The 15,175-nt window shown below is 36.5% G+C and overlaps 1 protein-coding gene across 1 annotated transcript; it reads left to right on the forward strand.

Moving 5' to 3' along the window:
* Window positions 1–1,730: 1,730 nt before the first annotated feature.
* LOC148298695 (uncharacterized) lies at window positions 1,731–3,245 on the forward strand (the record flags this gene model as incomplete). The annotated part of the gene is made up of 2 exons (XM_088276708.1): window positions 1,731–2,205; window positions 2,350–3,245. Coding segments are annotated over exons 1-2 (1,371 nt in total), but the record flags the coding sequence as incomplete, so codon positions are not given.
* Between the last annotated feature and the right edge of the window lie 11,930 nt (window positions 3,246–15,175).

A 15,175-nucleotide genomic window follows, 5' to 3' on the forward strand; every position in this document is an offset into this window, starting at 1 on the left:
CAAGTATTTATCAGTCTTGATAAAGAAGCGGTTACTTCGAAACCGGTAGACATTATAATTAAGTTATAATAAAACATTTAAAGTGATTTTAAAACAAAGTTATATTTTAATTATAAAATGGAAAATCACAATGTTAACTAACTAAAACTAACTAACCATCACGCCGCTTCCCCGCAGGGGTAGGCAGAGAGAATAGAGCGCAACACCACTCTGTCCTTGCAAACATTCTTCGCCTCTTCCACGTTCATGCATCTCCTCATACATACCCGCCGATTGTTACGACTCCTAACCCGACCACTTTCAAGTATTTGGCATACCTGATCGTGCCATGTTTTTCTCGGTCTTCCTCTGCTTCTTTTCCCACTAACATTCGCCTCAAAAATTTGTTTTACCGTTCTTTCGTCACTCATTCGTTTCACATGTCCAAACCATCTCAACACGCCTTTCTTAATTTTATCGATAATGCATATCTCAGCTTTGCATTCCTTCCTTATTTCACTATTCGCACATCTATCATACATCGTTTTGTCGCACATTCTTCTGAGAGATCGCATTTCGACTGCATTCAGTCTACTTTCATCCTTCTTTTGCCAACTCCATGTTTCACTTCCATACATTAGAGTTGGAACTAGGACTCCGTTGTGCACTACCAGTTTAGCTTCCGCTGATAGGTTTTTATTTGCTATAACTGATTTCAGTGCACCGTTCACTTTGTTCCCAGCATTCACTCTCCTTTCTATATCTTTATCAATCTTTCCATCCCTAGAAAACATCCCATCCCATCACAATGTTAGTGCTTCAAATATAAATTATAAAATAACTTTTTTTCAAATATGCACCGACTAGGATGAGAAGGAATAAATATCTTTTTTATCGATTTTCAACAAAAATTTGTTCAGAGAACAGTAGGTAATAAACGGTAGTCTCTCCGTTTTGCGACTCCCCACACTTACGCCCGTTTCTCCTGTCGTAAATAGATACACCCTCTTTACGACCATGTTATTTGAGATCTACCTATAAATATCCAGACGAGACTACAAAGTCAGCAGCCAGTTGGATGGTAGTGGAATGGAAGAGAAGGATTGATGGTAATGAAATTATGAGTTCAATCCCAAGACGTCTAAAAATAGTAGTTTGGCCAACTGCTTTTCCACCAAATATTATTATTTTGAACTTTATAAAATTAAAGAACTTTTTTTTAACCACTTTTTTATTATTAGTACACTTTAACCTTGGGACCTTAAAGGCTGGGAAATGGCCTCAGTGGTATATTCTGTGCTGGACAGAACATTCCTAAAAAATGCTGAGAAAAGCCAACCTTCAGGCCCTTAGTGACCGTAGACCCCTAGCAAGCCCTTCTTCCCACGTCCCCGTCGTAGGTCCTGGTAATGCAGTCAGAGCCTTTGGCGAAAACTGTAGCTAACGGGAAGAGGACGAAAGGCGATTGTCTGGCGCCTAATAACGAGACCCCCCCCAGCTAAGGGAAGGAATACACCCCTACAGAAAAACCAGGATGAGCCATCCTTCAGGGCACCTGCCCAGGCCTCGAGAGCGCAGGGTTAATCACCCGGTCTCTTTAAATAAACATGATTACGATACCAACAACAAGTCAGCCTCGGACACAAACACCTGACTCACGGCCCGGCAAACGTAAAAAGGATAATGTTAAAGATAAGGAATTACTCTCCAACAGTGCAACGCTTCACGTTGGCACATATAATGTGCGAACCATGCGCACTCCTGGAAAAGACCTGCACGCTACTCGCATCATGAAGATGTACAAATTGGACATCCTGGGACTGAGCGAGACGCGATGGAAAGGCTCAGGAAAGAAACTGCTGGAGAAACACACAATCATCTATTCAGGACAAGAGCAGTACCATCGACAGGGAGTGGCACTTATAATGACAGACAAAGCGGCTCGCTGCCTCCAAAAATGGGAACCAATTTCTGAAAGAGTTTTACGCGCAACTTTCAAAACCACAGATAGCTCTGTAACCATACTCCAATGCTATGCCCCCACAGAAGATGCCGACGATCACGTTAAAGATGCTTTTTACGACTCTCTGCACTCCGCAATATCCTCGGTCCCGAAAAGGGACCGCGTCATTGTAATGGGAGACCTTAACGCAAGAGTCGGCACCAACGTAGCACTCGGTCCAACAGTGATGGGTAGCCACGGCCTCGGTTGCATTAACGATAACGGTGAGCGGCTCATCGAACTCGCAACCCTAAATGAGCTCTTAATAGGTGGTACAATTTTTCCTCACAAAAATATCCACAAGTATACTTGGACTTCTCCTGATGGCAATACAAAAACGCAGATTGACCATTTTCTTTACACTGCAGCCCATCGTAGAGAACTCCTAGACGTCCGCACATACAGAGGCGCCGATATCTATAGTGATCATGAGCTACTCACAGGCAAAATAAGGCTGAAATTAAACCGCACTGCCAAGCCAAAGAAGAGGAGTCAGGTCAACATTGATAAGCTGAAGGAGACAATGTCCTGGCTTAACTATGATATCGCCGTCAGGGAGGGACTCGAGCAGCAACATTCCGATGATAATGACCCTATCGAAAGCACATGGCATAACATCAAAACAGCCATAGTTACGTCAGCTCAAAGGGTTCTCGGAATGAAGTCGTCAAATCGACCCAAATGGATGTCGGATGAAACGTGGGAATTAATAGAAGAAAGGGCCAACATAAAACTCTTAAAAGATGCGGAAACTGACCAGGGTAAGCTCGAAAGTCTCCGAGCGCAATATAAATGGAAGCACCTGGCTGTCAAAAGATCCGCAAGGCGGGATAAACGCCGTTCCCTGGACACACAAATAGCAGCAGCCGAACAAGCAGCCCGTAGAGGTGATACTTCTAAGCTTTTTAAGATTACGCACCAAATCTGTGGTAAGCGGCCCCCGACCGCAGGCCCAGTTCGTGGCCCGAGCGGCCAAATCGAGTCTGAGCCCGAATGCGTGAAAAGCATATGGAGAGATCACTTCTGCCGCGTGCTAAATCGTCCACCCCCCTTAGACCCCCTCCATGTGCCCTCAGTCTCTGCCCAACTGAACATTCCGCGAGCACACAATATTTCGCAAAGCACTCCAACGCATACTGAAATTATATCAGCTATTAAAAAGCTGAAAAACGGAAAGGCGCCTGGTGTCGACGAAATACATCCGGAATACGTCAAGAGTGGCATGGACGCTCTCCTCGACCCCCTGTATCACCTACTTTCAAAGGTATGGGAAGAGGAAAGGTGCCCGAAGGATTGGGTAAACGGGGAAGTTATAGCCCTCCACAAAAAGGGTGATCCGCTGTTGTGTGATAACTACCGTGGCATTACTCTTTTAAGCGTTCCTGGAAAAATTCTGGCACAAATAATTTTGGCAAGAATCCAAAAACCAATAATGCGAGTCCTCAGAGAGAACCAAGCGGGCTTTCTACCAGGTAGGGCGTGCGCTGACCATATACATAACTTACGATGCCTGTTACAGCAAAGTAACGAATGGAACTGCGCCCTTGCCTGCTGTTTTGTAGACTACGAAAAAGCTTTCGACAGCCCGCATAGGTCTTCTCTTTGGAATATCATAGAAGCATATGGAGTTCCTGTCAAAATTGTGGCCATTATCAGGGCGCTTCACACTAACAGCGAATGCTGCGTTAGAATAGATGATGTGTGCAGTGAACCATTTGAGGTCTCTACTGGGGTGAAGCAAGGCTGTGTACTAGCCCCATTTCTCTTCATCATCATGTTTGACTTCATCCTACGAATGTCAATTCCACCGGATCGAGGAATTGCAGTGAGTCCTGCTCATAAATTATGCGATTTAGAATATGCGGACGATGCAGTTCTAATAGATACATCGATCGGAGCCCTGCAAGATATAATTGACTCCCTCCAAATAAACTCCGCTCGGTTAGGCCTAAGAGTGAACGCCAAAAAGACCAATGTCATGTGCAACTCAGCCTGTCCGGACCGAGATCAACATCTTACCTGTGAGGGACGAGCGCTCGTTCGAGTCGACACCTTCAGATACCTTGGAACACTCATGGTGGAGGATGGTAGTGTCCAGAAGGAACTGAATGTACGGCTCGGAATGGCAGGAGCTATATTCAATAAAATGCGCAATGTCTGGGACTCACTGCTTTACTCGACAAAAACCAAGTGTCGTCTCTTTAATGCCTGCATCCTAACAGTGTTGCTGTACGGATGTGAGTCGTGGCACCTCACCAAAGCTCAAAGCAAGAAACTAGCAAGTTTTGAAAATAGATGCCTGAGGCGAATACTGGGTATAAAGTGGTATGACTTCGTCAGGAATGACGATGTGAGGAGAAGAACTCAACAGCCCCTCATACTGGAAGTCCTGAAGAGAAGAAGGTGGACATGGTTGGGACATGTCCTTAGAATGCCACCTGAGGGCATCAACCCCTCATGTCTCTTCTTCCAACCCCGAGGATTCCGGCGCCCCGGAAGGCCGCTGACGACCATTCACCGACTATACTCAGCGGAACTTCGAGACGCCGGACTGACCTGGGAGGAAGCCAAGGAGATGGCGCGTGACAGAGTGACTTGGAGACGACTCGTGTTGGCCATATGCTCCACCTAGGGAGCGAACTTGGAAAAAGAAGAAAGACACTTTAACCTACCGGTTTTGACGAGAACTTTGTCATTATAAGGGTTTATGAAATTCTAAAACATTAAAATACTCATAATTAATTACATTCCCTTACCAAAAACACACTCCGTAAAATATCATAGTGTTATTTTTATTTTTTCAATAAAAATAGCACTTAGGATTTTTTACGCAGTGAGTGGAAGTTTTTGGTAAGAGAATATAATTAATTAATTTTAATGTTTTAGAATTTAAAAAACCCTGATGATGACAAAGTTCTTGTCAAAACCGGTAGGTTAAAGTGTACTAATGATAAAAAAGTGGTTAAAAACAGTTGTTTAATTTTATAAAGTTTATAAAATGTGCCACAAAGTATTTGCGAAAAACAAATGAAATTCAAGAAATGATTTTTTAGATCAACCACGATAAAGATGATCAGTTTTAAGTTTTCAGATGACAAGTTTGTAGCCTCGAGTTTTTATGATGTTAAATTTGAGTTGTGAAAAATGTTATTTGAGTCCATCCTGTTTATAATACAAGTCCTTGAAATGTTTTCAATGTCAAGTCTTGTATTTAAAAGGACTTAAAAGATTGTTTGCAAAGACATATTAGTGTGGCTTTCTATTTCCACTGCCTACCCCTACGGCGAAGCAACGTGATGGTTTGTTAGTTATTTTTTTAAATAATTTATTATACAGAAGCACTAACTTTGTGATTTTCTATTTTATAATTAAAACGTAATTTTGTTTTAAAATCACTATAAATTTACATAGATTTTAAATTATAGCGATTTTATAACAAATTTATATGTGAATTAAAGTTATTTTTTCTTTAATATTAAGTATTCACATTTTTAAAAAAATTAATAACGTCGTATTGTAAAGTGTCTTTGAGATGATTTCCCACGAAAATCGGTCTATATAAATTAATTACATAAAGGGAGATTCATAAATGTGGATGCAAGTTGGCATGCATTGTTAGCATGCATTATTGGCAAAGTCAGAATGGTATGGCGTTCTATTTTCACTGCCTACACTTGCGAAGAAGCGGCGTGAGGGTTAGTTGGTTAGTCAAATATTTTTTCTAGTTGTTTTCATCGAACGTTCGTTGCCCAATGACAATATCGTTTTCTGCCTAGAATTTTCACTCATGAATTACATGAAATTTTAGTAACTTTGAACATAAAGAGTAAATCCACACACGAGCAGGCATAGGCTATGAAACTCATAAAGTTGAAGCCTGAGTAGGGACATGATAAGCGGTGTTGCATAAGCCTTAGCTGGATTTCAGAGTCACTTGGACTTGAATTTAAAAATAATAAAAAAAACAAAAAAAATATGGTTTCAATATTATATTTTTAATGCATTTCCTATTTTGAACGTAGATGCGAGCTGTAAAGGTTCCAGGGTTGCAATCGATAATATTCGGGATCGGGGTTGGTTTAGCGAGGGCGGCAGGCGCAGGGGTGGGTGAGAAGCGTTGCCTGGCAACCGTAGATAACTGGGAGAATACACCCCAGGCCCGAAGCACAGACGAAAAGTAACGGTAGAGAGTCAAAAATCACATTTTGTTCTAGTGCTGATTTAACGGATATACTCATAGAGATTCGTCCTTTTGAAGGGATTATAATAGTTTTAAAGTTAATATTGTACGCAATATTTGTGTCCAATTCTTTGTTCATAAATCTGGGATTGTGTACCTAGGAGTTGTTTCTATTGACATCTCAGCGTATATGGCCTTGAAAAATCTTACATACATTTTACGACAAATATTTTATGTGCTTTATAAGACTTTATATCAATATTTAACTGATTTAAAAGTTGAATAAGGAAAATATATGCCTTTTCTTACTAAAAACAATATGTACATCGTTATAAGTGTGTCCAAATACTTGTTCACAAAATCTGGATTATCTCCAATGAGGATTTAATTTTTACTTATTTATTTATTGATTTGGCGTTTAATTTGTAGAACTCCATTTTAATTTTTAACATTCGTTTAAAAATGCCAAAACTAGCCGAAACAAGTGTCACAATATCATTTTTAATGTGTTTTTGGTAATAAAATACAACTTAGTGGACTCAAAAAATCTGTTTTAATTTAAAAATTAACACATAAATTAAAGTTGATATTTACCACACTATTGAAATTCTTGGAACTTCTAGATATATTGAATTATCTCGACACATAGTTGTTGAACTCGATAGACATCTAACAGATAAAGACATCTGTGATGGGATGAGGCAAGCATTTAATTAAGCAGAAGTTCCAAGTATTTGAATAGTGTGGTTGTCAATCATTAGTGGAATTGGTGAATGTTGCACGTATGCATAGTGATCACATAACCCAGCCTTTGACGGTCGTAAGCCCCTTAAATGCTCAGACTTCCATATTCTTCTTCATGTATTTTGAGATGTTAAAAAATAATATAAAAACATTATTATCCATATTTATAGCATTTTTTTTGTGGTCAGTATTTTTTACAAAATTTTAGTAATGTTAGCATATAACCACTCACCGCGGTTTAAGTCTACCGTTTTCAAGAAGTATCAGTCTCTTCGTCAGGACAGTTACTACGCCAGCATGAAAATTCAAAATGTTGATCACATGCGTTTTAGGTCGACCCGAGGACCAACATGCACTAGGGATCGTAGAATAACATGCACTAAAGGTTGAGGTCTGATATGCACTGATATGAAACCCTTTTTACTAGTAACCTACATTTTCTTCAATAATATTTCTACTTTTTTATTTTTACCTAATGGGCTTTAAAAAATATTAGCATTTTTCATATTCTTGGTTTATTTAACAGGAAAAAAATATATCAAGAATCGTTTTATGACTATTTTAAATTCAATGAAAGGGTATTGGGTCTGGAGATAAAAGTCGTAAAGTTACGAGTGAATAAACTGTTTTTATGAATCCGAAATGAGATAAGGGGTGGGGATGGTGATTATGAATCCGGATTACCATGAAACCACCCTTGAACACCCCAAATTGAAGCTTTATATCAAAAAAGGAGAACCGTGACTTTCTCCTTACTCCGTTATCTCATTTCGCAGGCACTTGAGCCGAGAGGAGAAAAATAATGAAAGCTTAATGTACGGAAAAACCGGCTTAACTCGATATATCCAACCCTCACTCGAGGAATTCTCCGATTTGATTGATTGAATTTGTAGCAAAGCCTCGCCAACAATCAATCACAAAAATATACTACGTTTTCAGCAGAATTCACGATTTTCATGATTTTCATGAGAATTTTCAGATGAAATATGAGCTTTAAAAGATATTATTTGTTGCTAATAAAATACTCTATCACTTTGGTCGAATAATTTAATTGTTTCAAATCTAAAAACACAAGTTAATTTTGAATGAAAATGTTGAGTAATTAAAATGTAACTTTGTTTTAAATTCCCTTTAAATATTGTATTATAACTTAATTATAATGTCTACCGGTTTCGAAGGTAACCGTTTTCTTATCAAGACTAATTAATACTAATAATGTTTTAATCAGTCTTGATAAGGAAGCGGTTAGCTTCAAAACCGGTAGACATTATATTATAATTAAGTTATAATAAAATATTTATAGTGATTTTTAAACAAAGTTACATTTTAATTATAAAATGGAAAATCACAAAGTTAGTGCTTCAAATATAAAAGAAAATTTTGAGGTTTTCAAAAACTCAAAATGGGATATATTATAAAACACTGAAAAAAGTTATTTTCTTTTCCTTCTTTTTCTTCTTCTTATAGATACTCAGGATCTATCTTGCCGGCGCCTGTCGCTCTTGGGATATTAACTGCCAGCAATTTCTCCACCTTTTTGGAAGTCTGCCTGGGGGCCTACGTCCTTCAAGGTTTCCTTGAAGGACGATACGTGGAAGTTAATTCCATCATTTTAATCATCCGTAACGTCCTAAATACAAAACAATTTTTATAAATTAACTACGTTTTTGTCAGTCTGTTATATATGTAGTATGGGATTATTGGTTGGGTTTGTAAGAGTAATCCATTATTGAATATTGTTACTGTTGCCCAAAAATCAATAATGGAAATAATACTTAAAATTTCGAGACGGGCAGAGGAAATATTTGACAAATTACAACTCATGACAGTCTAGAGGCACAACTCTATGCTTAAACGATCCTTACATATCGCTCACTCCTTTCAAGAACGTCATAAATCAAAAAACTTGATTTTTCAGGAGAACGTTTTTAAAGTTAAAAAATATAACACAATGTATTAAAAATAAATATCAAGCCACTTATTGAACTTTTTACTGTGCAACATATATTTTTAGGTAAAACCTGAAGGTTTTTTCTCCATTTGAAAAATATTTAGTATGTTTAAAAAAAATAATTAAACAATACCTTTTCTTCAAAATGCAAATACAACACTTTCTGCCCTGTAGCGGGTAAATATTAAGTAAAAAAATATGCCTCTTTTGCTGGGATATAGTGCATTTTCTGGGCATTCCGAAAACATGCACAACTGAAAATTGACGATTTTTGATTTATGACGTTCTTGAAAGGAGTGAGCGATATGCATTCAAGAATTACTCTCATTAGGCACAAGAAACCACCTCCCATCAAAACATACAAATCACAGTTAAAACACTTTATGGAACGAACATAAAACAACAAGATCCAAAATATTAAACACATCAAACAAAACTTAACACACCTCTTTCGGTGAAAGGAACTTTGGTTTTCATAAATATCAATAAAATTGTACAACCTTCTTCCACTATCCGTAAAGTCATAAAAAAAAAAAACAAGTATAAACTAAATAATAAATAATAATAAAACCCTTATCCACACCCCAATGGTGCATAGGGCACTGTGTCATATAAACGCAGTGTTATTTTGATCGTTTACACATGAAGGAAGGGTGATCAGCCCTCCCTTCAGGTAAAAGTCCATGGTAATATTGAATAAATATTACAGTGAAAAAATCACTTATACTTATTTTACCCCCCCTGGGAATCGAACCCGGGACCTCCAGAACGGTAGCCGAGCGCGCTGACCATTACACTACGGAGGCGGACAAACTAGCTATTCAAAAATGTATAATGGAGGTGGGTAGACCTGAAAAGAATCACATCATTCGGCGATGGCGTGTAACACATAGAGATATAAACACAAGTCCATTTTTATAGCAAAAATATACCTGCAATTTTCAATCAAGCTTCTATTCTAAAACAACATTAAGGACGTTGATATGTGTTTTGACAAAATTACTAAGGAATATTGAATATAAATTGGTTAATTATTACAAACATGGCATTTATGTATAAAGTATTAAAGACTACATATACTCGTATCTAAGGTTGACCCTTATCAACCATTATCATTTTTGACGTGACGGAAAAATTAATAATATTGTATTACAGGGAGTATCTATTCAAGCTATTATTTTAATATTAATGAGGGGTTGTTGACACGACAATAACCTCCATTCACTCATTTATTATGTACTTTCATAACCTATTTTACCACTTTCAATAACTATTTGTAACAATGGAAATATCTAAAAAATAAATGTATTTAAAACTTGTATTTTGTAAAAAAAACCCAATAATATTGGGTTCAACAAACATATTTTAATTTTATAAATCTTAAAAATTGTTGAATGTACCATATGTCCGCCTCCGTAGTCTAATGGTCAGCACGCTCGGCTACCGTTCTGGAGGTCCCGGTTTCGATTCCCAAGGGGGGTAAAATAAATACAAGTGATTTTTTCACCGTAATATTTATTCAATATTATTACCCTGGACTGGTACCTGAAGCGGGGGGCTGATCACCTTTCCTTCATGTGTAAACGATCAAGATAACACTGCATTTATATGACGCAGTGCCCTATGCATCATTGGGGTGCGGATAAGGGTTTTGTATATTTATAATGTACCATATAATGATGAACATATTTGACTATCCAGAAACATAAGCAGAGAAAAACAGATGAAAACGTGCCAAGATTAAATATTTCAAATACATGAAACTGGTCAGATCAGGAGTTAATAAAAATAATCGGAGGGTTAGTATATATGTCCACCTCCGTAGCGTAATAATCAGTATGCTCGGCTACCGTTCTGGAGGTCCTGGGTTCAATTTTAGGAGGGGGTCAAATAAATGTAAGTGATTTTTTCACTCTTATATTTATTAAATATTACCCTGGACTGGTACCTAAAGCGGAGGGCTGATCACCTTTCCTTTGTGTGTTAACGATCAAGATAACACTGTATTTTTATGATGCAGTGCCCTATGCACCATTGGAGTGCGGATAAGGGTTTGAAGAAGAAGAAGAAAAATGTATGTGTGAGGAGATGCATAAAATATGACGATTTGAATGCGTCGGTTTTCATTTGAAATAATTATTGCAAAGGTAGATTGATGTGGCATTCTATTTTCTCTGCCTATTTGAGAAGCAAAATGATGTTTAGTTAGTCAGTTAGTTATAAAGATCTAAATTGTTATTTGAATATCATTGCATTTTTTTTATCTGGCCAAATCAAGCTACCCTCTCTCAAAAATATGACGATTTAAATGCGACGGTTTTGATTTTAAATTGTGTTCTTGAATTGAATGGGCACCCCTCGAGCTAGTTTTAAGCATTGCTAGGAATAAATCATATCGCTTCTGCTAGAAAATAGTCACGGGTCAGTCGGGCTAGATGGGGTGGTTTGCTGCGTGGGGGATGATAGGACTAGTGCCTTGTATGGAGCGAGTAGGTACGCGAGTGTAGCAGAGGAGTAATCACCATCCAGCAGCCCTTGTTCGGTAATGTTGCGAGCAATGCGATTCTCAAAAGGTGGGTATTAAAAAAACTGACAATTATGTTGAATTAATCGTTATATGAAAAGAGCAATGATGAAAATTATAGACTCATCGGATAAGATCATTAAGACCCCCATGATTTGCTGCCTTCTACTTTACTTGAGAGTGATAAAAACAAGCGCATCTAACATAAGAATGCAATGTCGTGGCAAAAAAATAGTTAATAAATTTGGATGATTCAAGATTTAAACAAGCTAACAATAACATTTTTTCATTAATTGATTCGGCAGTCACTTTGTGGTAAAATCTATCCATTTTTAATTAATGTTTTACTTAGTAAATACCACTATTTCTTAGAATCTATTGTGACACGTGTTTCGATGCATTCCGCATCATTTTCAAACACCGTATGTTTGAAAATGATGTGGAATGTGTAACACGTGTCACAGTAGTAGATTCTAAGAAATAGTGGTACTAAGTAAAACATTAATTAAAAATAATAAAAATATTTATAAAGATAAATATATGTGAAGTATGAAGTTGACGCAAAACTAGGATAAAAATAGACTGAATGCAGTCAAAATGCGTTATTTTAGACTATAGAATATATCGCTCACTCCTATCAAGAATGTCATAAATCAAAAAACTTGATTTTTCAGGAGAACGTTTTTAAAGTTTAAAAATATAACACAATGTATTAAAAATTAATATTAAGACACTTATTAAACTTTTTACTGTGCAACAGATCTTTTAAGGTAAAACCTGAAGGTTTTTTCTCCATTTGAAAAATATTAAGTTTATTTTTAAAAATATATATATACAATACATTTTCATCAAAATGCAAAAACCACACTTTCTGCCCTGTAGCGGGTAAATATTATGTTAAAAATATACCTCTTTTGATGGGATATAGTACATACATTTTCTGGGCATTCTGAAAACATGCACAGCTAAAAATTGTCGATTTTTGATTTATGACGTTCTTGAAAGGAGTGAGCGATATGACAAAACGTTGTATGATAGATGGTGATATAAAAAAAGAATAGCATCATGGATAAAATTTAGAAAGGTATATTAGATGTGTTCTGGGAATGTAAATCGAATGAATAAAGAAAAAAACAGTAAAACACATTTATGAAGAAAAAGTAGTTGGAAACAGGAGCAAAGGAAGACCGAGAAAACGTGATCAAGTATTTCAAATACATGAAAGTGGTCCGATCGAAAATCGAAATAATATGCGAGTATTATAGCGAGCGATATATCACTCACTCCTTTTAAGAACGTCATAAATAAAAAATCGTCAATTTTCAAGATGTGCATGTTTTCGGAATGCCCAAAAAATGTACCATATCCCAGCAAAAGAGGCATATTTTTCACTTAATATTTACCCGCTACAAGGCAGAAAGTGTTGTTTTTGCATTTTGAAGAAAAGGTATTGTTAAACTATTTTTTTTAAATATATCCAAAATATTTTTCAAATGGAGAAAAAAACCTTCAGGTTTTATCTAAAAAGATCTGTTGCACAGTAAAAAGTTCAATAAGTGGCTTGATATTTATTTTTAATATATTGTATTTTATTTTTAAACTTTAAAAACACTCTCCTGAAGAATCAAGTTTTTTTTATTTATGACTTTCTTGAAAGGAGTGAGCGATATGAGGAGATGCAAAAATATGTAAGAGGTGACTATGGTTTGCAAAAATACAGTAGTATGGTGTTAGATTCTATCTACCTATTCCTGCCAGGAAAAAAGAGTAATGGTTAGTTAGATAGCAAAACAAATATTTCTACTCTCCCTAAATAGCTCGTGAATCGTCATAAAATAAAATAAATAATCTTCTTCTTCTTCTTCTTCTCCTTCTTCTTATGGTAGGCCTTGCGGCCTGGTTTTAAGAGGGATTAGCCTCCTATATCTTTGGTGGTCTGCCCGGGAGTCGTCTACCATGGGGTTGGCCGTACAGTGCGATGTGGGGGAGTATGGATGGTTCCATTCTCCTCACATGCGCATACCATTGTCTCCTTCGTTGCCTTCTCCACCTAACGACATCTTCGATCTCGCATATTTCCCTGATCTTTCCTGATTCCCCTGGCATTTCTTATTCTATCTCGAAGACTCTTGCCTGATATGCTTCTTAGAGTCTTCATTTCTGACACTCTAAGCGCGTTTTTGTGGTAGCGGTGTCCGCTCTACTTTCGATTCCATACGTCATGATGGGTCGGACATAAGTTTTGTAGATCTTGATTTTGCTCTGGGTTTTTCGATATAGCATTTTTCAGGCATCATGAGATGGCTGCAGCTTTGTTCACTTGCCCCGTCACTTTGCATCGCAAATCCGTTTGACCACACAGGTCCACACCCAGGTATTTAAACTTTTCCACCTGCTCTACTAAGATGCCATCTACAGTCACGCTACAATTTTTTTATATTTAAAAAATAATAATAAATATTTAAAAAATTCTGAAAACTTTGAGAATAACTACTCCCCTGTCCGTTTCCTACCCCTGTTAATTCCACCCCTGAAACAAATGGCCAACTCCGGTTTATACTTTTTTTAACAATAAAAAGTCTACGTAACCTACTTATATACGTACATAAAATAAATTCGGGTTTCCATTGTTGACCCGACTAGTTTTAGAAATATATACCAATCATATTCATAGAACTAGATAAATTTGCGTACATCTACATATGTAATATCACGGAGGTAGGGATTTGATCATAAAGGGTTGTTTTAGAATGAGATACATGCGAGCTTAGAGTTTATTTTTTTTAAACCCTTATCTGCACCCCAATCGTGCATAGGGCACTGATTCATATAAAAATCATCTTGATCGTTTACACATGAAGGAATTTTTTATTAGCCTGATAAAAAAAGTGTTCTCCCGTATAACATATAAAACGGAAATCAATGAGATATTCTTCATATTTAGCAGTATTTATTATTCAAATAATTTTTGTATAAGTATTATATTTTATGTTTTTATTAGGTGAAGTGTGCTGACTCCCAAGATTCAAATAGCATACTTTTAATATTAACTTATAAAAAAAAACAACTAAATTGGTTTTACCACATTTATTTTATTTGTCTAGTAACCGGTCTGATGACGATGGTAACGATGAAACTTGGTCATGAACGTTCGATGAAAATAGCTAGAAAAAAAATATAACCAACTAACCCTCATGCCGCTTCTCCGCTGGGGTAGGCAGAGAGAATAGAACGCTCTTTCAATCTGTCTTTGCAAACAATCATCGCCTTATCCACATTTATGCATCTCCTCATACATACCCACCGATCATTTCGACTCTTGATCTGACCACCAAGTACTTGAAATATTTGATTATCAAGTTTTTCTCGGTCCTCTTTTGCTTCTATTACCAATCATATTTGTCTCATAAATTTATTTTATTGTTCTTTCATGCTTATATTATCTCAACATGCCTTTCTTAATTCTATCGATAATAATTTAAGCAACAAATAATAGAAAATGAAAACACTGTTTCGCTGCATGTTCCCCATTGTCAATATATGTATGTAGGTATACTTCAAAACCTGAATAAGAAATTATGTATGCAAAATTATGTCGAAAATCTCGTTTGTTTAATTCGCTCTTATTTAGATTCTGAAATTATTCCTTAATTAATTCACTGTCCAGCATTCAATTGTAGAGATTTCTTTTACTATGACACATATGATTTAGAAAAAATATAATTATTACATGACAGATAAATTTATGTATGAGCAGATGTATGAATGTAGAAGAAACAAATATTGTTTGCTGAG

This window comes from Brachycentrus maculatus, unplaced genomic scaffold, assembly GCF_059751285.1.
Source record: "Brachycentrus maculatus isolate JH-2025_06_01 unplaced genomic scaffold, ASM5975128v1 h1tg001727l, whole genome shotgun sequence".
NCBI lineage: Eukaryota > Metazoa > Arthropoda > Insecta > Trichoptera > Brachycentridae > Brachycentrus > Brachycentrus maculatus.